The 26890-nt window shown below is 39.4% G+C and overlaps 1 protein-coding gene, 1 long non-coding RNA gene and 1 pseudogene across 5 annotated transcripts in view; 2 read left to right on the top strand and 1 right to left on the bottom strand.

The window, feature by feature from the left end:
* KYAT3 (kynurenine aminotransferase 3) overlaps positions 1–17196 on the top strand; it is a 70298-nt gene extending 53102 nt beyond the window's left edge. For all 3 annotated transcript variants that reach the window (XM_055404144.2, XM_055404143.2, XM_055404142.2), the window contains 5 exons: positions 859–948; positions 3757–3943; positions 9154–9230; positions 9625–9711; positions 17016–17196. In XM_055404144.2, the coding sequence (XP_055260119.2) occupies positions 859–948; positions 3757–3943; positions 9154–9230; positions 9625–9711; positions 17016–17078 (504 nt within the window). In that variant the 3' untranslated portion in view covers positions 17079–17196. The remainder of the gene's footprint in view (positions 1–858; positions 949–3756; positions 3944–9153; positions 9231–9624; positions 9712–17015) is intronic.
* Positions 1620–26890, bottom strand: part of LOC129541843 (uncharacterized) — a 44129-nt gene continuing 18858 nt past the window's right edge. Inside the window, exons 2-6 of one of the 2 annotated variants that reach the window (XR_016037212.1) lie at positions 10237–10266; positions 9914–9963; positions 8379–8502; positions 2960–3012; positions 1620–2334 (exon numbers count right to left, since the gene is read on the bottom strand). This is a non-coding gene — a long non-coding RNA (uncharacterized LOC129541843). The remainder of the gene's footprint in view (positions 2335–2959; positions 3013–8378; positions 8503–9913; positions 9964–10236; positions 10267–26890) is intronic. The other variant, XR_008682906.2, reaches the window with a different exon arrangement.
* On the top strand, positions 18414–20193 carry LOC129541839 (BTB/POZ domain-containing adapter for CUL3-mediated RhoA degradation protein 1 pseudogene; annotated as a pseudogene).

The raw sequence follows: 26890 nt of genomic DNA, 5'->3' as shown, positions 1-26890 counted from the left end.
CCCTGATGCTGGGAGGAGAAGTGGATGACAGAGGAAGAGATGGTTGGATAACATCACCTAATCAATGAACATGAGTTGGTAAACTCCAGCAGTTGGTGATGGACAGGGAGGCCTGTCGTGCTGCAGTCCATGGGGTCGCAAAGAGTCAGACAGGACTGAACTGAACTGAACTGAATGTTTTGACGCTTACTATGTGCCAGGTTCTAGAGATTTACACATACTTATTCCTTTCATTCTCATAACCACGTTATTAGGTGGGTATAATTTATTCTTCCCATTTTGCCGACAATAAAACTGAAGTACAGAGAATCTAAGTAACTTGCCTAAGGTTTCATTGCTAATAAATTCGAATTCCTGCCAGGGAAGGAAATCTAGTTTTAGAATCCGTGCACTTAACCACTGTACTATGTAATACAATCACAATTGATCTAATTGAAACTTGTTTTCCAGTTTCACTTCTCCTGAACTTGGCTAAGAAGTAGGAAGTATCAAAGACGAGCCTGGAGAATCAAATTATGGAAGAGTCCCTTAAGGCCCTCGTATCTGTATCTGATTCAGACAAGCTTTGTTTCCAGTTATTAGACTTCCAGAATATAAAAAATAGCAAATTCAAAGAGAGGGGTAGATAATAATGATTGCTAGCACTGTATGCCTTCTGAGGCAGAATTTAGTGACTTCAGTTGGAAACTATTCCACAGAAAGATCAAGGTTGAAATGTTTCTAACTACTAAGACTACACAGCTTTCACAGTGTGAACATTTTAGAAATGCATATATTTAATAATTGCATTAAGCGTAGCTACTCTATCAAATCTGGTATGTACAATTAGATTCATTTTTAAATCTTTTCCTTTTCCAGCTTGGCTGGTCCATTGGTCCTAAACATTTGATAAAACATTTACAGACAGTTCAGCAAAACACCGTTTATACTTGTGCAACACCTTTACAGGTAGGTGTTACAGTAATTTGGGGCTGCTGCATGGTCTTTGGGCAGAGGTGTTATTTTTATGTTGTATACTTCAGTTGGCTCAGTTCCTTCATGTCCTTCCAGTATAATTTAGAAATTTAGTAGCAAACACATACTCACTGCTATCAAGAATGGTTTTGGTTTTAACACATAAGATTTTAACTTTAATCACTCATACATTGCTGGTGGGGATTGCAAAATGCTGCAAACTCTCTGGAGGATATGACAGCCCCAAGCAAAATTTTAGGTATGTGTGCTCTGTGAAGCAGCAGTGTATTCTCTGAGCACTTACCTTATAGCTGTTCTCTGCAGATTTAAGAAGCTCTATATGTACGTGGTCAGTCATTGCAGAAGATGGGGAATAGTTCATCTATGCTGCTGCTGCTAAGTCACTTCAGTCGTATCCGACTCTGTGTGACCCCATAGACGGAAGCCCACCAGGCTCCCCCGTCCCTGGGATTCTCCAGGCAAGAACACTGGAGTGGGTTGCCATTTCCTTCTCCAATGCGTGAAAGTGAAAAGTGAAAGTGAAGTCGCTCAGTCGTGTCCGACCCTTAGCGACCCCACGGACTGCAGCCTACCAGGCTCCTCCATCCATGGGATTTTCTAGGCAACAGTACTGGAGTGGCTTGCCATTGCCTTCTCCGAGTTCATCTATAGACAATGTATTAAATAAACTATGGTCTATAAACATTTTAATATTATATGACTGCATTAGTTTCCTAGTTCTCTGTACCAAATTACCACCCTGATAGCTCAGATGGTAAAGAATCTTCCCGTAGTGTGGGAGAGCTGGGTTCAATCCCTGGGTTGGGAAAATTTCCTGGAGTAGGAAATGGCAGCCCACTCCAGTATTCTTGACTGGAGAATTCCATGCAGAGGTTATAGTCCATTGGGTTGCAAAGAGTTGGACATGACTGAGCAGCTAACAGTTGCTTACACTTAGTGGCTTAAAACAACACAAGTTTCTTATCTTACATTCTGGAGGTCAGAATTCCAGAAGGGTCTTTCAGGGCTAAAAGCAAGTGTCGACCCTGCTGCATTCCTCCTGGAGGCTCCAAGGCAGAGTCTGCTCCTTATCTTTTCCGGCTTCTGGGGTACTCACATTCCCATGGTCACATTACTGCCGCCTCTGCCTCTGTCAACACATAGCCCCCGTAACACTGACTCTCTTGCCACCTTCTTTCTCTGAGAAGAATCCTTATGATTACATTTGGCCCACAGATAATCCAAGATAATCTCTCCAGCTCCAAGGTCTTTAACTTAAATCACATTTGCAAAGTTAATTTTACCATGCAAGGTAACATATTTACAGGTTCCGGGCATTAAGATGTGGACTTCTTTAGGGTCCTTACTCTATCATGATGGCTGTTTAAAAGTGAAAAGAAGGGAAAGGGAAAGGAAAAAACAAAGAATGAGAAAACTCTATGATTACTGATACGGAAAGATATGCAGGATTTATTGTAAAAATAAAAACAAAATACAGAGCAGTAGATATTATTTATGTTATATTCTGTATAAGAAGGGGAGAAAACTATTTGCTTATAGTTTCTTAAAGAATCTCTGGAAGGACCATATGAAACTAGTTAAAGTGGCTATTTGAGGGGTAAAGGGAACAGATGAAACTAACATAGATAGGGTCTGGGGTGGGTCGCAAGACTTTTTAATGTATATTTTTTTATATTGTTTCTAGTTTTTTAATATCTATAAAACAGGGATGTATGTACTATCATTTTGTGAATAATCAGAATACTGAAAACTATTTTTTGGGGAAGCAGTTAAAAAGCCAAAACTGGGAAATATGTTGGCTATAATAAACTTTTTTGTTTCCTATCAAAAATACCTACTGAATAAGAAAAAAAACCCTAATAAAAATTTTTTTTCAAATGACTATAGAGTGATATCATGATAAAAGCTAGTTGGGCATTGATTTTATTGTATTCAACTCTTCATTCTCAAAATAAATCTATTAACTTATTAAACAAATACTTACTGAGTGTCACAGATAAAGCCGTCAAGAATTCCTGCCCTTTTGGAGCTTATAGCCTGTTGGGGGAGCACAGATAATAAACAAGTAAATGTTTTAATAACATAATATGTCAGATGTTGATAAAAGCAGTGGAGAAAAAATGTGAATGATTAGTACAGGGATTCATACACTTATGAAGAGTGACACAGTGGATCGATCAGCTTTCATATACACTATCTTGTCCTGAAAGATAATGGGGAAACACTGGCTAGTTTATCATTTCTCTGGTTGTCTTTGAGGCTTAGATCTAGCAAATCACTCTAAAGCTAACCTTAGTAGAAAACACCGTTGTCTTTTTCATTTCCAAGTAAAGCATCTTTATATAATACAGTTGGCCCTCCCTATCCACAGGTTCTACATTCATTGATTCAACTAAAGATTGGGGATCCAGGGTTGGTTGAATTCACAGATGCAGAATCCATGGATGCATTTCATATAAAAGACTTGAACATCCTTGGATTTTGGTATTTTCTGGGGTCCTGGAACCAATCACCTGTGTGAATAGTAAGGGACAACTGTACCTCTATTTCAATTTGAATTTTTGTGTTTCATCCTCAGTTCTTCACAATAGATTTAATCATTTCCATGTAACTTGTTCTTCCATTAGTCTGTAGAATTTCATATAGGTTCAACTGTAATTCCCTGAATGACTTTCTTGTCAGTAATATTATTCAGACAGTCTTTATTTATTATACCAGTAAACTTGGCAGTACATAACATTGCCATATTTCCTTTCCATATTTTTCAATCTTAATATACAGGAAGCCTTGGCTCAAGCTTTCTGGATTGACATCAAGCGCATGGATGACCCAGAATGTTACTTCAATTCTTTGCCAAAAGAGTTAGAAGTAAAAAGAGATCGGATGGTACATTTACTTGAAAGTGTTGGCCTAAAACCCATAGTTCCTGATGGGGGATACTTCATCATTGCTGATGTGTCTTTGCTAGGTTTGTAAAGGTTTTATTATTCAAATATACAGAAACCTAGGTGCGGAATTATATCAAATTTATGAAGAAAAGATTGGTACCAGAGCCAGTATCAGCCTTTCATTTATGGGAAAATGGATTTCCACAGTGTCAGTGTTTTTCTGCAGTCATCTTGATGATTAGGCCATTGACCTTGAATATGACTATTATGGAGTTATTTGTTCTAGGTATTCTAATAAACGTAGAATTTGCTGTTACCTTGTTCTGGCATGTAATTTAAAACAGGTACATGAAAAAATATATGTCCTTTGTGTTCCTTTCAGTAAAATTTTAGTTTCCTTTTTACTCAAGAAAAGGAAATATTCCTAGAATATTGATGCTATTGGAGAATACTTGTCACTTTAGAGTATACAGAAATGAAGTCAAAGAGGAAAGTAACATGCCAACATTTCAAATACCCTTTTTAAAAAAAGCATTGTTATCTTTGTTTTTTAAGACGTGGCGACTTAGAGAGTAACTTGCCTGAAGTCATACAGATAGATTCCAAATAGTTTTGTCTCCAAAAAACGGTGACCTTTATGTTACTTGAAGCTACGATATGTAATTCTGACATGCTGTACAAATCTAAAGTTAGAAGCATAATAATATTTTATGTATAACATATTTCTTCCCCAGAACTGTGGTGTTAATTACAGTAAATTTAAGAGCATAATTTATTTTGACAGAAATTACAGCAATTCTGCATAGTTTTAAATGTTTTAAGGTTTTATTACAGTGAACTGATATGCCCGTGAGCTTGAAAATTATTTTATATATACTAAATTTTATGAAGCTAGAAACTTTCAATGTTATAACAAAACTGATTATTATTTACTCATTTGTTGTGAGAAAAGCAGAGTGACCAGGGGTTCTTGGCTCTGCTGTTGCCAGAGAGCTATATTTGTCAGGCTCCTAAGATCTCTTCTTATATAAAAACCTTATGATGTTCTATATTCTAAGGTTTATAAATCACTTTTCCTGTATTGGGCTTAAATGTGCAGTTCATTTCACGAAATGATAAAAAGAAATAGCACAGTTTTCATCTATTTAGAAGAAAATTATTTTACTTTTATCTGCTTCCAACAAAACTTAGAGCTAATTCATACTTAAAGTCTTCTATGCAATAATATGTAAGTAGAAATATTCATATGTTAATGTTACATGGAGTAGAGGAAGCAAATATTTTAGTCACCTGGGTTCATATGTAGTTGACCCTAGAAAAATGCAGGGGTTGCAAGATGGCGACTTTGTACAGTTGAAAAATCCATGTGTAATTTATAGTTGGCCCTCCATATCTGAGGTCCTTCTGTGTATATAGTCCCTCCTTATCTAAGGTTCCACAGAAGTAGATTCAACCAACCATGGATTATATGTACCGTGGTGTTTGCTATTGAAAAAATCTGTGTATGAGTGGACTTATGCAGTTCAAACCTGTATTGTTCAAGGGTCAACTGTATTGTAATTGGCATTAACTTGGTTCCAAGCTTCATGGCAACAAATAGAAAAATGGAATTAGTTACATGATTCTTGGATAAAATTAAACTTAACAGCTTTTTAGGTAAGAGTTGACTCACTGGAAAAGACTGATGCTGGGAGGGATTGGGGGCGCAAGGAGAAGGGGACGACAGAGAATGAGATGGCTGGATGGCATCACCGACTCGATGGACATGAGTTTGAGTGAACTCCAGGAGTTGGTGATGGACAGGGAGGCCTGGCGTGCTGTGATTCATGGGGTCGCAAAGAGTCAGACACGACTGAGCAACTGAACTGAACTGAACCAAATTGAAGTCTTTCCTGGAACCAAACTTTTCCAGATAGTAAATTCTAAAATAAATTTATCACATTTTGCCATTAAACATCAAAAAGACGGTAATGCAACTTTTGTTTGCATTAAGCTCTTAAATAGTTTCCCATTTCATCCTCAGTGGATCCCACCTTGCATGCAGTGTTGGCGTAGGTTCTAGATCTTGAACTAGTTTGGTTGTAATAGGAAAAGAAAAGATTTGGGCTAGAAAACAACATTTATGATGATGGGGAAAAAGATGTGTGTTCTTTATGGTCCATCTGTGTGAGAAAGAATGTTAATGTCTATAAGACCCTTCTACATATGAAGACAAGTTTATTTTATTTTTCTCTTTCATCTGATTATTTTTAATATAGAAATTCTTCCATATACTGGAAGTTGGTCCCACCTTTTTCAAAAGACAGAAGCAAGAAACAAAACTTTCATTTGATGGTAGCTTAAAGATAAAAATGAACCATAAAATTCATGGACATAGTAATTCTCTGTATAGCTCATAGCAGTGACTAACTGGTTAATATTTTTTGAGCATTTATGATACAGTAGTTTGCTTTACAAACATCAAAATCTCACAAAAGCCCTATAAGATTGGTGCTGTCATATCCCCATTGATAGTTGGAAAAGATGTCATTAAAAAATCAAGAAATTTATTGAAGTTAATAAATAGCAGAGGTGGACTCTGAATGCAGAGATACCTGTACTAACTGGAAAACTTATATATTTTCTGCTTTACTCAGCAACTTCCCCGACCTGTAAGCATCATCCTAGAACTAAAAAGGGAAACATTTATTGAGAAGACAGGATTACAAATAGGAAGATAGTAAGATAAGGTGTGAAATTAGGGAGGAGATAGTGGGAATACAACAACCCTTTTTTTCAACCCTTTTTTTCACACCTTATCTTACTATCTTCCTATTTGTAATCCTGTCTTCTCAATAAATGTTTCCCTTTTTAGTTCTAGGATGATGCTTACAGGTAAACAAATATTTTCTTTAGTTTGTTTGAACATCTCTAACTGAAGCTTTGAAAAGAAGTAGATTACAACTTTCTCCTAACTATAAAATATTTAGAATTGTATTTATTCCCTTCCTTTTCTTTGAGTACCATGGCAATAAATTTCTCTTTTCTAAGTGTTAACAAGAATAAATAAGTGGTTACCATACTGAGTGAAACTTATGGTTACCAAGGGGGAAAGCTGGTTGAGGGGGATAAATGGAAGAATTGGACATATACACAGTACTATATATAAAATAGATAACTAATGAGGACCTACTGTGTAGCACAGGGAACTCTTCTCAGTACACTATAATGACCTATATGGGAAAAGAGTCTAAAACATAGTGGATATGTGTATAACTGATTCACCTTGCTATACTGCAGAAACTAACACAACATTGTAAATCAACTATTTGTTGTTGCTGTTCAGTTGTTGCTGCCGCTGCTGCTAAGTCAATTCAGTCGTGTCCGACTCTGTGTGACCCCATAGACGGCAGCCCACCAGGCTCCCCCATCCCTGGGATTCTCCAGGCAAGAACACTGGAGTGGGTTGCCATTTCCTCCTCCAATGTGTGAAAGTGAAGTCGCTTAGTCATGTCTGACTCATAGTGACCCCATGGACTGCAGCCTACCAGGCTCCACTGTCCATGGGATTTTCTAGGCACGAGTATTGGAGTGGCTTGCCATTGCCTTCTCCGGTTCAGTTGCTAGGTTGTGTCTAACTCTTTGCGACCCCATGGACGACAGCACACTAGGCCTTCCTTTCCCTCACTATCTATACCTCAATAAATTAAAAAAAAAAAGAATAAATGAATAGTATAGACAGTGTTAATTACAGTTTGTCAGTACCCTCCTGTTTTTTCTTCTATTGTTGTAATCACTGCTCTCCAGTTAACTCTGAGTATGCTGCTACTGCTGCTAAGTCGCTACTCTTAGGTAATTGTCACTTGGAGTTTTCGCATGATTTGCAATTAGATCCTATTTTAAGTTGTCATTTTTTTAGAGTCAAATCTGAGTTAAACACACATACATACATATGACATAAAGTAGGAATTTAACTTCATCTGTAAAATGAGAATTGTTGCATCTCACAGAATTATAGGACAAATGAATGAGAGAATCATGTAACGTGTTTAACAAATAGTAATAAATGGTATAATATTATTAGCATTATTATATGGAAATTTTACGTTCTTAAATCACAGGAGAAAATTGAAATAAAATCATTAAGGAAAGCCATATTAAGTCATTTAAAAAAATAAAAGTGAAACTTTCTTTAGTGTCAAGGTTTTTACACTATTAATTTGAAGGGACCCAGTATTATTTAGTGAATAAAAGAAAGTATATAACTGCCTTGATTTATTTTGAGCAATAAAGTATGTGTGTGTTAGTTGCTTAGTCATGTCTGACTCTTTGCGACCCCATGGACTGTAGCCCGCCAGGCTCCTCTGTCCATGGAATTCTCCAGGCAAGAATGAATACTGGAGTGGGTTGTCAGTCCTTTATCCAGAGGATCTTCCCCTACCTAGGGATCAAACCTGGATCTCCTGCATTGCAGGCACATTCTTTATGAATTGAGCTACCAGGGTAGCCACAATAAAGGATAAAATAATTGATTACCGTGACCATCAGTGTTTGTTGCTTTGGGGCATTCAAAAAGATCTTGAGTACAAGTCAGTACAGTTGAAACAATGTGAAATGTAGGTTGCTGAATCCCAATGCCAGAGAAATATCTTGTCCAGACCTTAAAGCGAGATTGGAACAAAAGATAGATATAGGAATGTGTATTTGAAGTTTTTCCACTAAATTTTTAAAAAATTAAGCATAATATTTGGAAGGGGGAAACAATAAATACATCACTTGGGAGAACTATATAGACATTTTCCCTTCATAAATAGTGAATTGTATTAATTTACTCATTCCACAAACATGCTTTTCAGTACTTACATGCTAGATACTGACCTAGGAGATGGAGATGGTGATAAATTGCAATATCCCTGTGGAGCTCACAATCTAATAATGAATTACCATTTTATTTTTATGAATTACCATAAAATTCTTACAGATGAATACCTTAAAAATTGAGGTTATTTCCTTAATAATGATCATAGAGGCATATGTTATTTCTAAATGGAAAGGTAACACTCCTCTTTGTCCTGCCTCTTCCTACTGTCTTCCAGGGCTAAAAGCTGTATACACAAACATGGTCAACCAGATGTATATGTGAGTAGTGCTTTAGAGTATTATATCTGTAAAGCTCTGGGAATCCCTTACTTCCCACTATACCATGCAGTATGAATCCAGCATGAGGAAATTTTGAATCTTAATAGACAAATGAAATACACTTTGCCTCAAATAGAATACACAGCCCATCCAATTTTTATTATTGTTTTAGATGTAGACCTCTTCGATATGAAGGACAGCAATGAACCTTATGACTATAAATTCGTGAAATGGATGATTAAAAACAAGGTAATGTTTATTGGCTTTTGCAATATTGTGCTGTATGTTATAGTTAATTTATGAAGGAAGCCTGTTGACATGCTTTGAAAAATGTGAACTGTAATTTTATTCCCTGATATTCTACTCACAGTTATTTGGAAGATTTTATCTTTTTTATTTTTTGGCCACACTATGCGGTTTACAGGATCTTAGTTCTGTGACCAAGGATTGAACATAGGCCCTTGGCAGTGAAAGCAGAGAATCCTAACCATTGGATTACCAGAGAATTCTCTGGAGGATTTTAAAAGTACATTTCTTTTGGAAATTATTGTGAATATTTAGAAGTATCTATTTGTTTTTAATGTTTGTGCTCTAAATATTTAAAGTGTAAGTAGTTTTCCTATTTTTCCTATTTGTTTTTCAGAAACTGTCAGCCATCCCAGTTTCAGCATTTTGTAATGCAGAGACCAAATTACAGTTTGAGAAATTTGTGCGATTTTGCTTCATTAAAGTAAGTTCCCTGTTCTACACATTTATAATGTCCTTCCTTCTGGTTTATAAAGCACCATTTTTTTTTTCTTCTTCTATTTTTAGGCATGATGTGCTCATATGCCGTCTTTAAGTTTTGGCTTGCTACCATAAAATTATCAGAACAAAACTCAGCACCTTTTGAAGCTGAGTTTATTGGATTACAACATAATTAGACTCCTTACCTGTAACATTAAAATATCCAGACACACGTGAAGACACAAGAAAATGCAACCTTTAATGAAAAAGAAAAAAAATGTGACTTCTATACAGTCAATAGAAACCGATCTTAAGGGTTACTCATATATAGGAATTAGTAGACAAGGACTTTAAAGCAGATATTATAAATGTGTTCAGGAAAATACAGTCACAATGAGCAACTAGATTAAAGCAATTAAAAAGACAACCAAATGGAACTTAAAGAATTGTAAAATGTAATACTTGGTATGAAAAATATATGGTCTTAACATACAGAAGATTGAGGATGTGAGAAAAAAAAAGTGTCTACCTTAATACAGATCCATAGAAATCATCCAATCTGAAAAAAGAGGGGAAAGTTACTTTTGAAAAAATAAACGGAGCCTCAAAGTCAATGTCAAGTAATAATATACATGTAACTGGAGTATCAAAAAAAAAAGAGAGAGAATGTGGCAAAAAAAGATATTTTAAAAAAGGACTAAATTTCCTTATATTCCTATATTTGGTGAATAGCAGTTTAGAGATCTAAAAATTCAGTGAACTCCCCAGGATACAAATAAAATCACAACTTGACACATCATAATTAAACTGCTGAAAGCTATGGATAATGATAAGATCTTGAAAGCAGCCAGAGAGAAACTACACTTCACATGCATGGGAGCAAAGATATGAATGTTGACTAATTTCTTATCAGAAACAGTAGAGACCAGATTACAATGAAGTGGCACCTTTAAAGTGCTGACATAAAAAATATGTCAGCCAGAATTCTATATTCAGGAAGATATCCTTTTACACTGAAAACAAAATATACATCCCTGATAAATGAAAGCTAAGAGAATTCAGCACCATCAGATCTGTGCTAAAAAATAATTTGAATGTATTGTTGCTATTTTTAAGATGTTATCACTACTGAAAACAGTCTTACCAAATTAAGGCACTGTCTATTCCAATACACTCATCTATAAATCTGGTCAGAATAATGTAAACGCTATTTTCAACTTTTAGAGACACCATATAGACAAACTATGGGAAACTTATTTAGAATAGAATATAAATTTTAACAATCTAACAATGTCAACATTTAATTATCTGAAATGTAGAAGAAAGGGTAAGGCCATTAATACTTGCATCTTATAGTGGATTTATCGAGGTATAAATGTATATCATTTGAAGTTATAAGCAGAACTAATAGAACAAAAAAGTAACATAAGAATTACAGTTTTAGAAATGGTCAACAGGCCTTCTCCCATTCTCTTCTTGGAAATTATTTTTTAAAAAGAACAGCTAGGAAAATGGAAAACAAATTCCAAATCCCCCAGGAAATGAGGAAGAGCTGCCAAATACAGTGAAGGAAGTGGTAGAGGGAAGACACGGAGAAAGACTCCTGCTTCTACGTCCTAATCAGTTCAGTTCAGTTCAGTCGTAATAGACAGAGCCAATAGGTAGCCTGCTCGTTATCCAGAACAGCAGGAACAGTAAGTGCACTGGGAGTGGAAACCTCTCCAGACCCATTTGGCAGCATGGACAAGGCAGAGTAGAAACATACGGTCATGTCATCTAGTACCTATGCGAGCCAAGTGGAAAGAAAGGGCTATAGATTTTCTCTTTCCTCTCATTTTTGCTAAAGCTGTGTTGAGGCAAGGTGGATACATTAAATTGGAGGAAGACAGTTAAATTAGTTAAAAAGAAATAAAGTCTAAAAGAACTCCCCTTCATTGAACTCTCCATCAATCATATATAACTTTACTGTGAGCCAAAGATAATTTCTACTCCCTTCTAGTTCTTTCCTGTCTCTTCCTTTATATAAATCTGCAAATACATGTTCAAATCATAGAGCCAGCAAGCAGCTTACTCATTACCCAGAACAACAGGAACCGTAATCGTGCTGGCTGTGGGAGCTTACAAAGAGAATTCACCCAAAAGTGAGTAATAAGAAGGAACCAGCTATGAATCTGCAAAGATGCTATTAAGGAGAGGGAGAAAGATACAATGAAAAATAAGTATCAGAATATTTAACAACAACAAAAAACCAAAACCAATAAAGAACTGTTGCCATAGAGCAAGTAAAAAGTGTTATATTTCAAATTCAAAACATTTAAAACAAGAGTTAACAGCAGATGTTTTTCAAAATTCAGGAAAGCTAGAGCAAGATAATGTAAGAAGATGAAACGGTAGCTGTCAGAGATTAGGTAAGAAATTGAAGGGAAAAAATATAGCTATTGGTAACTGTAGGGACATTGGAAGCAGCATCAGTTCAGTTCAGTCGCTCAGTCATGTCCAGCTCTTTGCGACCCCATGGATCACAGCACGCCAGGCCTCCCTGTCCATCACCAACTCCCAGAGTTCACTCAAACTCATATCCATCGAGTCGGTGATTCCATCCAGCCATCTCATTCTCTGTTGTCCCCTTCTCCTCCCGCCCCCAATCCTTCCCAGCATCAGAGTCTTTTCCAGTGAGTCAACTCGTCGCATGAGGTGGTCAAAGTATTGGAGTTTCAGCTTTAGCATCAGTCCTTCCAGTGAACACCCAGCATAGAGAACACTAAATTCTTCTGTAAGCACACTGAGGATTAAGAAAAGTGGATGAAAAGAAGTGAAGGGAACAAAGAATTTCTATTTTTTTTTTTTTTTTTGGCTATACTGCACAACTTGTAGGATCTTAGTTCCTGGACCAGGAATTGTACTTGGGCCCTCAGCAGTGAAAGCATGGAGTCCTAAAGACTGGACTGCCAGGGGATTCCCAGGAACAAAGAGTTTTTAAATGTTAGAAAAAGTATAAATGTGGAAGACAAATGATATACCTAGAGTTCCTGGAGGAGTGGAGGGTACGGGTTAGGGGGGCAGAACAAATGGAATTGGGAAACAATTTTACTTTGAGAATCCTCCATTTGAAACAAGGAAGGAAATGGCTTGCCTCAGGAATGTCACAGAAAAACACTGAGGTGTACCTTGTTTAATATATTGGACTTTATAAATGATCCTTTGGTACCTACGCAAGGTGATCAAGGCCTCCAGGGAGACAGGAGAGGAGGAAGATCAGTGTAGACTCACCTCCTTTGCATCAGCATTCAATATTGGAAGACAGTGGAGCAACATCAAGTCCCTAGGGAAAGCTGACACACCTAACCCAACTGCTTGGAAAAGCAAAAAATAAAAGGATGCCAAAACATGCCAAGAAAGTGGAAACTGAAAGAAAGCAGGTTGAATTTTAGGACAAAACAAACCAAAGGCAGCAAGCACTTTACAATGGTTATTAGTAAAATCCTCAGTAGCTGTCAAATATATAAAAGGATACAACATCTCAATAATAAGAGAAATGAAAAATAAAACTGCCATGAAGTTTTATATTATCTGTTAGATTGGAAATAGCCAAAACAACTGGAAAGTTTCCTAAGATACTCTCATGCATTGATTGAGAGTACAAGTATAATTTGTAAAATCTCTATAGTGGTTAGTTTGAAAATTATCTAAATGTAAATGCACATGTCTTTTGGCCCACCAATTCTGCTTGTAGGATTTTTTCCTGTGGATTTACTTGCATATTGAAGGTCTGTATTCAAGGATTTTCAGTGAAGCATTGTTTGTAATATCAAAGAGTTATAATAGACAACCACAGTATTCACCAGTGCAGACTGCTTGAATAAATTATGGTACATTCACATACCTAAATGAGTGAAGCAGCTCTGTGGAGTGCTAGAGAATAAGTGAAAAGCAAGGAGCAGACTAGTTTGTGTGGAACGGTATCATTTACATAAAAAGGAAAAGAAGGAAGGGAAGGAGAAGAAGCTTTTAAATGCCTCAGCTGTCTCTCTGGAAAGATACATAATAAAATCCAGTGTTGCTTCTGGGAAGGAAAACTGAATGGCTGAGAGAGATGGGTGGGAGGCTGGGTTACCTAAAGAAATATATGTTTAAATAGTCTCAGTAAGTAAGTTTTGAAAACTGTTTTTCCAAACAATTGTAGAGCAAGTTCCTAACTTAATTATTGATGCCTCTGCCTCCGCCAAATACCTTCTTACGTATTCTCCATTATACAACATTCTTCTACAATATAACCATCAACATCATGAACTTGAGAGTGCTATATTATTCTGTCTAATCCTCGGATCCAATTCAGGTTTCATTGATTGTCCCAATAATGTCCTTTTTTATAACAAGCAAATAAATAAATCCAGGCCACAATTGTGTCAATCAACCAGTCATCAGTCAGTCAGTCCAAGCCAGAATCGTGCATTGCATTAAGTTGTCATGTCTTCTTCAAGTTGGGAAGTCTCCTCAGATTTCCTTGATTTTCACAATTTTGACACTTTTGAAAATTGTTGACCAATTATTTTGAAGAAAGTCCCTCAACGTTTGTTTGGCATTTACTCATGGATAGATTCAGGCTATGCACTTTTAGTAGAAACCATAGAAGTGATAGTTTGTTCATTGTTTTGCATCCTATCAGGTAGCAGATGATTTTAGTTTTATCACTACTGGTGATGTTAAGTTTAATCATTTTATTGAGGTGGTGTCTGCCAGGCTTCTCTACTGTAAAGTTTCATTTTTTTCCTTGATGAATAATAAATGTTTTGTGGTGAGGTACTTTGAAACTATGAAAAATATTCCCTATCACATCAAATAATTTATTCATTTAACCATTCATATATGTAAGGACTCATAGATTCTCGTTTTATTCAGTGGGTTAAAATTTATTATTATTACTTATTTTGATGCTCAGATTTTCCAAAATTTGGCCATTAGGAGCCCCATTAAGCTGGTCTCTGTTTCCTTTGACATGTCTCCATCATTTTTTGAGCATTTTCTTACTTTCTGACATTTCAAGATGCAGTAGGTTCATTTTGTCATTGTCCAACTCAACCTGAAATCACCTTTTTACTGGAGAATGGTATTAAGAAACCAAGATCTGGGCATGAGGAGTGCTCATTGGGGCATTAGTATTCCCAGGCCCTCCCAGAAGACAGAGATGAAGAACATGTAAATGTATATCCATACTTTTCTATGTCTGTGTCTATTCTACTTATTCTTTTATCTATCTAAATACATTGAAACCACCTCTAAGTTTATTCTAGCTTTCTCGCTATACATGTTAGTCACTCCCTTCTTTGACAGTATTGACAGTAAAAGCACCTGGCTCATCATCTAACCACTTCTTTAATCAGTACCTCTGCGTGTGACCCGTCTCCTGTCAGTGCTACTGCCGCTCCACCCACTACCCCGACAGACACCTTTTACCCTACTCAGGCTTTGACATTTTTAGCAGTCTGCCGCCCCTGTCCCCTGTATGGTCACCGTGCTCACCTCACCTGAGCTTCCGCACCATGTGCTGACCTGCTTCCATCACCTTCCTGCTGAGATACCCTCCTCTGAGTCTCCAACACCACACACAGAGCCGCCACTGTCACCCACTGCACAGAAGTGCCCCTCTTCCCTTACCGGCTCTGACACTCCATACCCGTCTGCACCGGCAGATGCCTGCCTCATCCCCTCCAGGCTCCATGCTGCCGGAACTCTCCTGCCATACAGATGCCTTGCTTACTCACCCCCTCGATTCTGACACCCTGGTCCTGATCAGTGCCACTGCTGTCATAACCAGCAGCTCAGGCCACCCATGTTGGAAACTCTTACTTCACTCTGGCTGTAGCATCCTGCACCAGGCTGATGAGGCTCTCCCACCCCCATACATGGTCTCCTGTTTCCCTCAGCCCCACCTAATGGCTTTGGAATAAGTCATTCTGTAGAGATGGAAGAGAAAGGAAAAGAGTAGAGAAAGCAAGAGGAAGTTTATCCGTAAATTTAATTTTATATCATATGTACATATTACCTATTCAAAAAACAAATAAATTGTATCTTTACAGTTGGCCCTCTAACTGTGGTGTTAGGAGCTTATAACTGTGAGACTTCAATAGGAGGGAGCAGAGTAGTGCGAAAGAACCAGTGTTTCCCCATTCAGAGCAGAGAATGGTAAACATTGTCTGAAGTTGATAAATTAAAAAACTGGGAGCATACATTATTTAGATTTTGATGGTAATCACTAGAACTAAAATCAAAATTGCCATAGGAAGTTGACTTAAAGGATGATGGGAGTAGTAGGAAGGCATGAGAAGGGAAGAAACAGATGATTATTTTTCAGTGTAAACTTTTCTGTATTCTTTGACTTTTTTCTGTTATTGTATATTAATTTATTACTGTAGTCTCACTCCGCTTGGCATCCTCTTTGTTGGGAGCTAAGGGAGGGGTTTCCTTATGTTGTCTACAAGGCTCTTTGAAAGAAGTCTGTGATTTTGCACTCTTCCTACCCAGATGAACTAAACAGTAAATATGGGTCTCATCAGTACAGCCTCCCGGCTCTCCTCCTGCATCAGTGTCATTTATAAGTCTGAGTCTTTGGCAGTGAGGGCATCCACACTGACAGACATGGTTTTGGCTGGGATTAGGTTAAGCTGTTTTCAGACTGAGCTGTATATACAGATTGTTGATCATTTTCTTGGTAATGTTCCTTGGCCCCATACTAGTTAATCTGTAGAGTTCTTTTGGTGTCAGGATAGTAGTAATGAAGTGCTCTGAACTGGCAGCCAGCATCACAAAACAGTAAAATGTAATGATCGCTGTTGACACTTCTGTAGCTCTCCTAACATTGAATTCTTGTAAGGTTCATTCACTTTTCTAGCCTGACAGCAATGGGATAATAGCATTATAAATATTCAGCCTGTTTGATTTGCTGCTAGGCTCCTTAAAGAGCTTGTGACTTGTATATTTGGCCACCAAGGCAAAGGATGATGCTGTAGATGCCATTTCCCAGTTTCTGTGTTCCTGCTGAGGGTAAGTGGTTTAAAACAGGGTAGAGCTCCCAGTGACACTACTCAAGGTATCCCCCAGCCCCATGCCATGCTCTTGGACTCTGTCTTAGCTGCAGAGGCCAAGGACCAGCTAAAGCCTGGCTCAAGTTATCAGGGGTTGAGGACCACTCAGTTCCCAAATCACTACATGACTCTTACAGGTGGACTGACTGTGGTATACTTTTTGTATTTAAATCTTCATCTTGAATTTATTTTGGTTTGTAATGATGACTATTCCATTAATTTACAGAAAGACAGTACACTGGATGCTGCTGAAGAAATCATCAAGGCATGGAGTAGACAGAACTCTTGATACATGCAGAATGTGTTATTTCTATTAAATGATCTAATATAAAATTACTTGGTGGATATTGAAAAAAAATCTTTCAGTACAAATAAAATTTAAAGGAATATTTCCATTGCTAACCTCACCCCTAACAATATTCTGGAGATCCTTATTTTTTTTTTTTTGCTGAACTGTATTAAAACAGCTTGTTTCCTCATAGCAGTGGAATAAAAATAGCACCTACTTTACTTATATGACTTTCCTGGTGGCTCAGACGGTAAAGTGTCCGCCTACAATGCGGGAGACCTGGGTTCGATCCCTGGGTCTGGAATATCCCCTGGAGAAGGAAATGGCAACCCATTCCAGTACTCTTGCCTGGAAAATCCCATGGATGGAGGAGCCTGGTAGGGTACAATCCATGGGGACGCAGAGAGTCGGACACAACTGAGCAACTTCACTTTCACTTTATATGAAGTTTGTGAGGGTGAAATGGACTGATGTATGTAAAGCCTGCCAGACAAATAAGGGTTCACCTACTATTGGCCAGTTTCACTTCTCTGCCATTGCATAGAAACTCTTGGCCAGTTACAGGTCCTTCAACTTCGTATGGTTTGCTTGATCTCTACCCACCTGTAGTTCCCTTCCCTCATTTACTAATGGCTTTGAACTTTGTTCATAGTTTTGCCGGTTGCCTAAAAGTGCTGCCATCATCTGGGGCAGCTTTAGGGTCCATGTGGATTATTACCTAGACTTTTGGCACTCCTCTCTGGTAATATTTATTTCCACTTCACTGTCCACTTCAGCCACCCACTCCCTTGGGCATACTCTCAACTTTTCATCATTCGAGGCTGTTCCATCTTTGAGATGATGAATTAGTCATCTCACACAGTAACCAACTATTCCTGCAGGAAATATTACCACTCGCACACTATTTCTCTCTCTCTCAGCTTCTTTCAAAATAGCACTTTAAACTATCATTTCAAATCCACTACTACTCAAAAATTGGCCCATGGCCCTCTTACGTCAGAATCAGCTAGGATCTTTGTTGAAAATAAATTTTGGTCTTCACCCCAGACCTACTGAATAATTCAGAATCTGCCCCTTTCCAAGTGATTCTTACACCACTAAAGTTTGACAATCACTGCTGTAGTTCGTGGAACCTTTTAATTCCCCTCAGCCTCTTTATATCTTCACTCCCTTCCTTATCCAACTTAGATTTGTTTATTTAATGCCATAAATTTTTTAATTAGGCAAAAATTCATGTTATCTAAGATATATATATATTATACGTATTATATATATGTATACAAAAGTTTTTCTACTATACTTGATAAAGGCGTGAGAAAGAACAACAAAAAAGAGAGAAGGAGAAATTGGGAAACGTAAACTAAGTGGAATAGTAGCACTGAATATGAAATAGAAAAAGTGAAACAAATTAGACAAAAGATCATCATATAGTCCAGTTGTTTTTAAACATGACTGCTCACTAGAAACATATCTGGAGCTTTGGAGAAAACAATATCTGGGCATTTGTATTTTTCAAAAATTTCCAAGGTAATTCCGATATGCATCTGGATTTTAAAAAGTTATTACAGGCGTAGGGGCGTGCGGGCCAGCGGTTCGGTCCGAGGGCTCAGGCCTCGGAGTCTCTGGAGCGGCCAGGGAGCGCGAAGAGAACCTAGGGTCGCTGCCCGCCGCCACCACCAGGCATGTCCTTCGAGGCCTCGGGCCCGGCGGCGGCCGAGGCGCCGTCCCTGGAGGTAGCTAAGCCCTCGGGTCTCGAGCCTGGCCCCGCCGCCTACGGTCTCAAGCCGCTGACCACGAACAGCAAGTACGTGAAGCTGAACGTGAGCGGTTCGTTGCACTACACCACGCTGCGCACCCTCACCGGACAGGACACCAGGCTCAAGGCCATGTTCAGCGGCCGCGCGGAGGTGCTCACTGACGGCGGACGTTGGGTGCTGATTGACCGGAGCGGCCGCCATTTTGGTACAATCCTCAACTACCTGCGGGACGGGTCTGTGCCACTGCCTGAGAGCACCAGAGAACTGGGGGAGCTGTTGGGCGAAGCCCACTACTACCTAGTGCAGGGACTGATTGAGGACTGCCAACTGGCACTGCAGCAAAAAAGGGAGAACGTGTCCCCGCTGTGCCTCATCCCTACGGTGACATCTCCCTGGGAGGAGCAGCAGCTCCTGGTCAGCATCTCCAAGCCCGTGGTGAAGCTCCTGCACAACCGCAGTAACAACAAGTACTCCTACACCAGCACTTCAGACGACAACCTACTTAAGAACATCGAGCTGTTTGACAAACTGGCCCTGCGCTTCCACGGGCGGCTGCTTTTCCTCAAGGATGTTCTGGGGGACGAGATCTGCTGCTGGTCTTTCTACGGGCAGGGCCGCAAAATCGCCGAGGTGTGCTGCACCTCCATTGTCTATGCCACGGAGAAGAAGCAGACCAAGGTGGAATTCCCAGAGGCCCGGATCTTTGAGGAGGCCCTGAACATCCTGATCTACGAGACTCCCCGAGGTCCAGACCCAGCCCTCCTGGAGGCCACAGGGGGTGCCGCTGGAGGTGGCGGGGCCAGCCGAGGGGAGGACGAGGAGAACCGAGAGCACCGTGTCCGCAGGATCCACGTCCGGCGCCACATCACCCACGATGAGCGTCCTCATGGCCAACAGATTGTCTTCAAGGACTGAGTTTTGCCCTGCATTTTCCTCTAGCCACTGGGACCCAAGTCCCTCTCTCTTTTCCTCCTCCCCTTCCCAGATCTTTTCCCCGGCTTTGCTGGCCAAGTCGTGGGTCTCCCTTCCATCCCTTTATCACATGGTACAGTTCACTTTGGCCCTTTTCCATCCATTCCCACCTCATTGCCAACCACACGGTACATTCCTGCCCCTCCCCTCAGAGGCCTTCAGAAGGCCTACGTTCGTTCCTTCATCCCCATCCTTGTCCTGCCCTCTCCCCCAACCAGCTGGTTTAGAAGGATTTAGAATTCCCTTTCTCTTTTTTTAGTACATCGCACACGCCAAAGTGTCAAGCCAGCCCATAATAACACCCACCGCGTTCTGAGCCGCCTCCTCACCGTTGTGCAGGGTTGTTTGCTCCCTCCTCCTCCCCGCCACCCTCCCTACATCCTTAATACTGGGCTGACCTGGGCCTTCACCAGCCAGCATCTTCCCAATTTGTTTCATATTATTTATTATTTTAATTTTCTATTAAATTATTGGAATAAAGTCAAAAAAAGTTATTACAGGTTTTTCTATTAAATGACATTTTTGGTGATATAGAGTTCTATTATTTTTCTGTTGACCAATCATGATACAATGGTATTAAGTGAATAATAGTTACACAATCACAATAATAAAAGATGTTTATCCATTTTCACAATCAATAGCCAGACAAAAAGTGAAAGATAATGACAATTGCAAGCCATAATGGGAACATGATTAACCTAACTATAAAATAATTACAGTTTGGGGGATCAAACAGTGATGTGGTAAGTGGAAGTACATATATGGCACGTTTTCATCAGTGTCTTTTGATTGGTACTACGAACCATTACCATTTTGGTAATGGGATCAAACATATCCATTTACATTTAAGGTAATTATCGATATGTTTGATCCTATTACCATTTTCTTAATTGTTTTAGGTTTATTTTCTGAGGTCTTTTCCTTGTCTTGTTTCCTGCCTAGAGTTCCTTTAGAATTTGTTGTAAAGCTGGTTTGGTGGTGTTGAATTCTTTTAACTTTTGCTTGTCTGGAAAGCTTTTGATTTCTCCATCAAATCTGAGTGAGAGTCTTGCTGGGTAGAGTATTCTTGGTTGTAGGTTCTTCTCTTTCATCACTTAAATATATCATGCCATTCTCTTCTGGCTTGTAGAGTTTCTGTTGAGAAATCAGCTGATAATCTGATGGAAGTTCCCTTGTATCTTATTTGTCATTTTTCTCTTGTTGCTTTTAATATTTTATCTTTGTCATAAACATAATGAAATTTATTGTATGTTAAACTTATACGTGTTAGTTGTGTGAAGAAAAGAAGTAAGGCAGGGTAGAGGGAAATAAGAGTATCAGGGAAGCAAATTGGAATTTTAAATAGTGTGGTCAGGTGAGTTTCGTGAAGGTGCCATAGGAACAGACTTAGAAGAGAGAGGGAGAGGGCCTTGTGAAGATCTTAGGGAGGAACACTCCAGGAGCAAGGAATAGCCAGTGCAAAGGGTCTACAACAGGAAGCTGTCTTATGTTTGATGAGTACCAAATAACCAAGGGACAAAGTAGTAGGTATTAGGGCAGAGTAGCAGCATAGAACCTCAAGGACTGGAGGAAGGATAATGGTTTGATATCATCTCATCCATACTTTTTTTTTAATGCATAAAATAATGTTTATTGGAGCATGGTTTCTAATTACTCCAAACTGGTAACCACCAAAAAGACACGAGACTGGATAAGAGCACCAAATAGGTCAGTATTAGAAACTAAAGGGGACTGATGACTTAGCTCTGGACTTTTGAAAAATGTGACTGCAAAGTGGAATAACTTGAAAAAGTTCTTCTCGTTTGATGATTCTACTTTCTCACACACAACACACACAAATACACAGTCCTCACTTACCCTCAACCTGCTATAATCTAGACTGTACCCATTATTGTTCAGACTTTGCTAATGACCTCCATGTTCCTAGATTTAAAGGAACCTTCCCAGTTCCATCCAACTTTACCTCTTACTTCCCATGTTGCAGTAGTGGTAAAGAATCCGCCTGTCAATACAGGAGACACAAAAGATGTGGGTTCCATTCCTGGGTCTAGAAGATCCCCTGGAGTAGAAATGACAACCCCTTATGGTATTCTTGCCTGGAAAATTCCATAGACAGGAGCCTCCATGGGGTCACAGAGAGTTGAACAAAACAGAATTTGCCACTCTGGCCTTCCTAAACCCATTTTTTTTTTTGGCTCCTGTGATGCTGCACATTTGTGAATTACCTTCTCTCTGTTCCTTCTTTATCTCCTCTGCCTTTTCTTAGATATTTGAATTCTGTCTTTCTCACTGAACAACTTCATTTACTCTGAATACACTTAAATCTGTAACAGCCTAGTCCTATCTGTTGAATTTCAGACCCATATATCCAGAACCCCATTTGTCATCTCCTACAGACATTTTATTGGCAAACAATATCCAATCTCCTCACCTCAGTGAATGGTGCCCCCAATCCACTAATTCAGGTCAGAAAGCCTATTGACACAAGTCATTTTTAACTTTTCTCTCCACATCCAAATCCTCTAACTAGTACCCTAAATATCCCTTAAATCTATCACTTTTCTCTGCTCCAATTGCCCCCATCCCTGCCCCCACCAGCCACAGCATTTCTCAACCAAATTATTATTCAACTCTTAACAGTTCTCCCTGCCTTCTTACTTACAATGTATCCCTGTAGCATAGTCCAACTCTCACATCCAAACATGACTACTGGAAAAACCACAGCCTTGACTGGACGGACCTTTGTTGGCAAAGTAATGTGTCTGCTTTTTAATATGCTGTATGGTTGGACATAGCTTTCCTTCCAAAGAGCAAGTGTTTTTTAATTTCATGGCTGCAATCACTATCTGCAGTGAGAGCCCAGAAAAATAAAGTCAGCTACTGTATCCACTGTTTTCCCATCTATTTGCCATGGAGTGATGGGACCAGATGCCATGATCTTAGTTTTCTGAATGTTGAGCCTTAAGCCAACTTTTTCACTCTCCTCAGAGGCTTTTTAGTTCTTCTCCACTTTCTGCCATAAGGGTGGTGTCATCTGCATATCTGAGGTTATTGGTATTACTCCTGGCAATCTTAATTCTAGCTTGTGCCTCCTCCAGATAGGTGTTTCTCATGATGTACTCTGCATATAAGTTAAATAAGCAGGTTGATAATATACAGCCTTGACGGACTCCTTTTCCTATTTGGAACCAGTCTGTTGTTCCATGTCCAGTTCTAACTGTTGCTTCCTGACCTGCATACAGGTTTCTCAAGAGGCAGGTCAGGTGGTCTGGTATTCCCATCTCTTTCAGAATGTTCCACAGTTTATTGTGATCCACACAGTCAAAGGCTTTGGCATAGCCAATTCAGCAGAAATAGGTGTGGAACTCTTGCTTTTTCGATGATCCAGCGGATGTTGGCAATTTGATCTCTGGTTCCTCTGCCTTTTCTAAAACCAGCTTGAACATCTGGAAGTTCGCAGTTCTCGTATTGCTGAAGCCTGGCTTGGAGAATTTTGAGCATTACTTTAATAGCGTGTAAGATGAGTGCTGTTGTGTGGTAGTTTGAGCATTCTTTGGCATTGCCTTTCTTTGGAATTGGAATGAAAACTGACCTTTTCCAGTCTTGTGGCCACTGCTGAGTTTTCCAAATTTTCTGGCATATTGAGTGCAGCACTTTCAGATCATGAACTCTTTATTGCCAAATTCAGACTGAAATTGAAGAAAGTAGGGAAAACCACTAGACAATTCAGGTATGACCTAAATCAAATCCTTATGACTGTACAGTGGAAGTGAGAAATAGATTTAAGGGACTAGATCTCATAGACAGAGTGCCTGATGAACTATGGATGGAGGTTTGTGACATTGTACAGGAGACAGGAATCAAGACCATCCCCAAGAAAAAGAAATGCAAAAAAGCAAAATGGCTGTCTGAGGAGGCCTTACAAATAGCTGTGAAAAGAAAGGAAGCAAAAAGCAAAGGAGAAAAGGAAAGATATACCCATTTGAATGCAGAGTTCCAAAGTATAGCAAGGAGAGATAAGAAAGTCTTCCTCAGTGATCAATGCAAAGAAATAGAGGAAAACAATAGAATGGGGAAGACTAGAGATCTCTTCAAGAAAATTAGAGCTACCAAGGGAACATTTCATGCAAAGATGTGCTCAATAAAGGACAGAAATCGTATGGACCTAACAGAAGCAGAAGATATTAAGAAGAGGTGGCAAGAATACACAGAAGAACTGTACAAAAAAGATCTAAATGACCCAGGTAATCACGATGGTGTGGTCACTCACCTAGAGTCAGACAACCTGGAATGTGAAGTCAAGTGGGCCTTAGGAAGCATCAGTACGAACAAAGCTAGTGGAGGTGATGGAATTCCAGTTGAGCTATTTGGAATCCCCAAGAAAAATGCAGAAAAGCAAAATGACTGTCTGAGGTGGCCTTACAAATAGCTGTGAAAAGAAGAGAAGCCAAAAGCAGAAGAGAAAAAGAAAGATATACCCATTTGAATGCAGAGTTCCAAAGAATAGCAAGGAGAGATAAGAAAGCCTTCCTCACTGATCAATGGGAAGAAATAGAGGAAAACAATAGAATGGGAAAGACTAGAGATCTCTTCAAGAAAATTAGAGCTACCAAGGGAACATTTCATGCAAAGATGGGCTCAGTAAAGGACAGAAAAGGTATGGACCTAACAGAAGCAGATGATATTAAGAAAAGGTATGACCTTGGCAAGAATACACAGAAGAAATGTACAAAAAAGATCTTCACAATCCAGATAATCACGATGGTGTGGTCACTCACCTAGAGCCAGACATCCTGGAATGTGAAGTCAAGTGGGCCTTAGGAAACATCACTACGAACAAAGCTAGTGGAGGCGATGGAATTTCAGTTGAGCTACTTCAAATCCGAAACGAGGATGATGTGAAAGTGCTGCACTCAGTATGCCAGCAAATTTGGAAAACAGCAGTGGCCACAGGACAGGAAAAGGTCAGTTTTCATTCCAATCCCAAAGAAAGGCAATGCCAAAGAATGCTCAAAGTTCCACACAATTGCACTCATGTCACACACTAGTTAAGTGATGCTTAAAATTCTCCAAGCCAGGCTTCAGCAATACGTCAACCGTGAACTTCCAGATGTTCAAGCTGGATTTAGAAAAGCCAGAGGAACCAGAAATCAAATTGCCAACATCTCTGGATCATCAAGAAAGCAAGAGAGTTCCAGAAAAACATCTATTTCTGCTTTATTGACTATGCCAAAGCCTTTGACTGTGTGGATCACAATAAACTGTGGAAAATCCTTCCAGAGATGGGAATACCAGACCCCCTGACCTTCCTCTTGGGAAACCTGTATGCAGGTCAGAAAGCAACAGTTAGAACTGGACATGAAACAACAGGCTGGTTCCAAATAGGAAAAGGAGTCCGTAAGGCTGTATATTGTCACCCTGCTTATTTAACTTACAAGAAGAGTACATCATGAGAAATGCTGGGCTGGAGGAAGTACAGGCTGGAATTAAGATTGCCAGGAGAAATATCAATAACCTCAGATTTGCAGATGACACCTCCCTTATGGCAGAAAATGAAGAAGAACTAAAGAGCCTCTTGATGAAAGTGAAAGAGGAGAGTGAAAAAGTTGGCTTAAAGTTCAGCATTCAGAAAACAAAGATCATGGCATCTGTTCCCATCACTTCATGGCAAATAGATGGAAAAACAGTGGAAACAGTGCCGACTTTATTTTTCTGGCCTCCAAAATCACTGCAGATGGTGACTGCAGGCATGAAATTAAAATACAGTTACTCCTTGGAAGAAAAGTTATGACCAACCTAGACAGTATATTAAAAAGCAGAGACATTACTTTGCCAACAAAGGTCCATCTTGTCGAGGCTATGATTTTTCTAGTAGTCACGTATGAATGTGAGAGTTGGACTATAAAGAAAGCTGAGTGCCGAAGAACTGATGCTTTTGAACTGTGGTGCTGGCAAAGACTCTTGAGAGTCATTTGGAGAGCAAGGAGATCCAACCAGTCCATCCTAAAGGAGATCAGTCCTGAGCGTTCATTGGATGGACTGATGTTGAATCTGAAACTCCAATACTTTGGCCACCTGATGGGAAGAGCTAACTCATTTGAACAGACCCTCATGCCGGGAAAGATTGAGGGCAGGAGGAGAAGGGGACAACAGAGGATATGATGGTTGGATCACGTTACCGACTCAATGGACATGAGTTTGAGTAAGCTCAGGAGTTGGTGATGGACAGGGAGGCCTGTCATGCTGCAGTCCATGAGGTCGCAAAGAGTCAGACAGGACTGAGCTACTGAACTGTACTGAACTGATCCAAGACTCAGACTGTAATATGTAACCAAGCTCTTCATCTTGTAGTTCTGTCTTCTCTGTGTCAGCTTTATCTCCAGCTGGTACCTGTTGGATAGATGATGCCTGGCTGCAGCAGTTTATGAGTATCATGTGGTGACACTAGAAAATGCAGCAAAAGGGGACACTGTCTTGGAAACTCCAGCAGATGGTATTGTGTCTTATTGGCTCATTCCTGAGGGACTTGCTGAGGCCGTGGGAATGAACATGCTAAATAACTAGGCCAGTGCAAGGTCAAGTCTGCATGAATTGCATTGGTTGAAAGAAGGCACAGAATGAAAAAGGGAGGAAACGGATGTGAAACTGTCTTAAGTGACTTAAAGCTTCTGACTCCCCATCACTCTCAGCATAGTTGGTCTTTCGTTGCTGTTGCTTTGCGGTTTTGTTTTGTTTTGTTGGTGTTTGGGGGTTTTAGAAGATCATTCTCTGATGCAAACTCTTCTTGATCGAGGAAAGAATGAGTTCATTACTTAGTCAGGTAAGAAAGTCACCCCTGGAGGTCATTTCTCCTCAGGTGCTCAGACTCTCCTTGTCCGGGCTTACAGTGCCCTGTATGACCTGGCTTCCCTTTTCCTCCCTCAGTCTCATCTTTCTCATCTTTTCCTACTCAAATGTCCAGCCTTACTGAACTCATGTCAGTTTCTAAGTGAGCCCGTTGTTCTCTGCCTTTTAGAAAATGTCACTTCCTAACGTTCAGGCACGGCTAATGTAGACAGTCTGTTTCATGCTTGTATTTGTGTG

The sequence above is a fragment of the Moschus berezovskii genome, chromosome 4, assembly GCF_049115385.1.
Source record: "Moschus berezovskii isolate FMDL1 chromosome 4, NW_MosBer_1.0, whole genome shotgun sequence".
In the NCBI taxonomy this organism is placed as follows: Eukaryota; Metazoa; Chordata; class Mammalia; order Artiodactyla; family Moschidae; genus Moschus; species Moschus berezovskii.
Note: the sequence above shows the minus strand (reverse complement) of the source record. Positions and strands in the feature narration are given on the sequence as shown.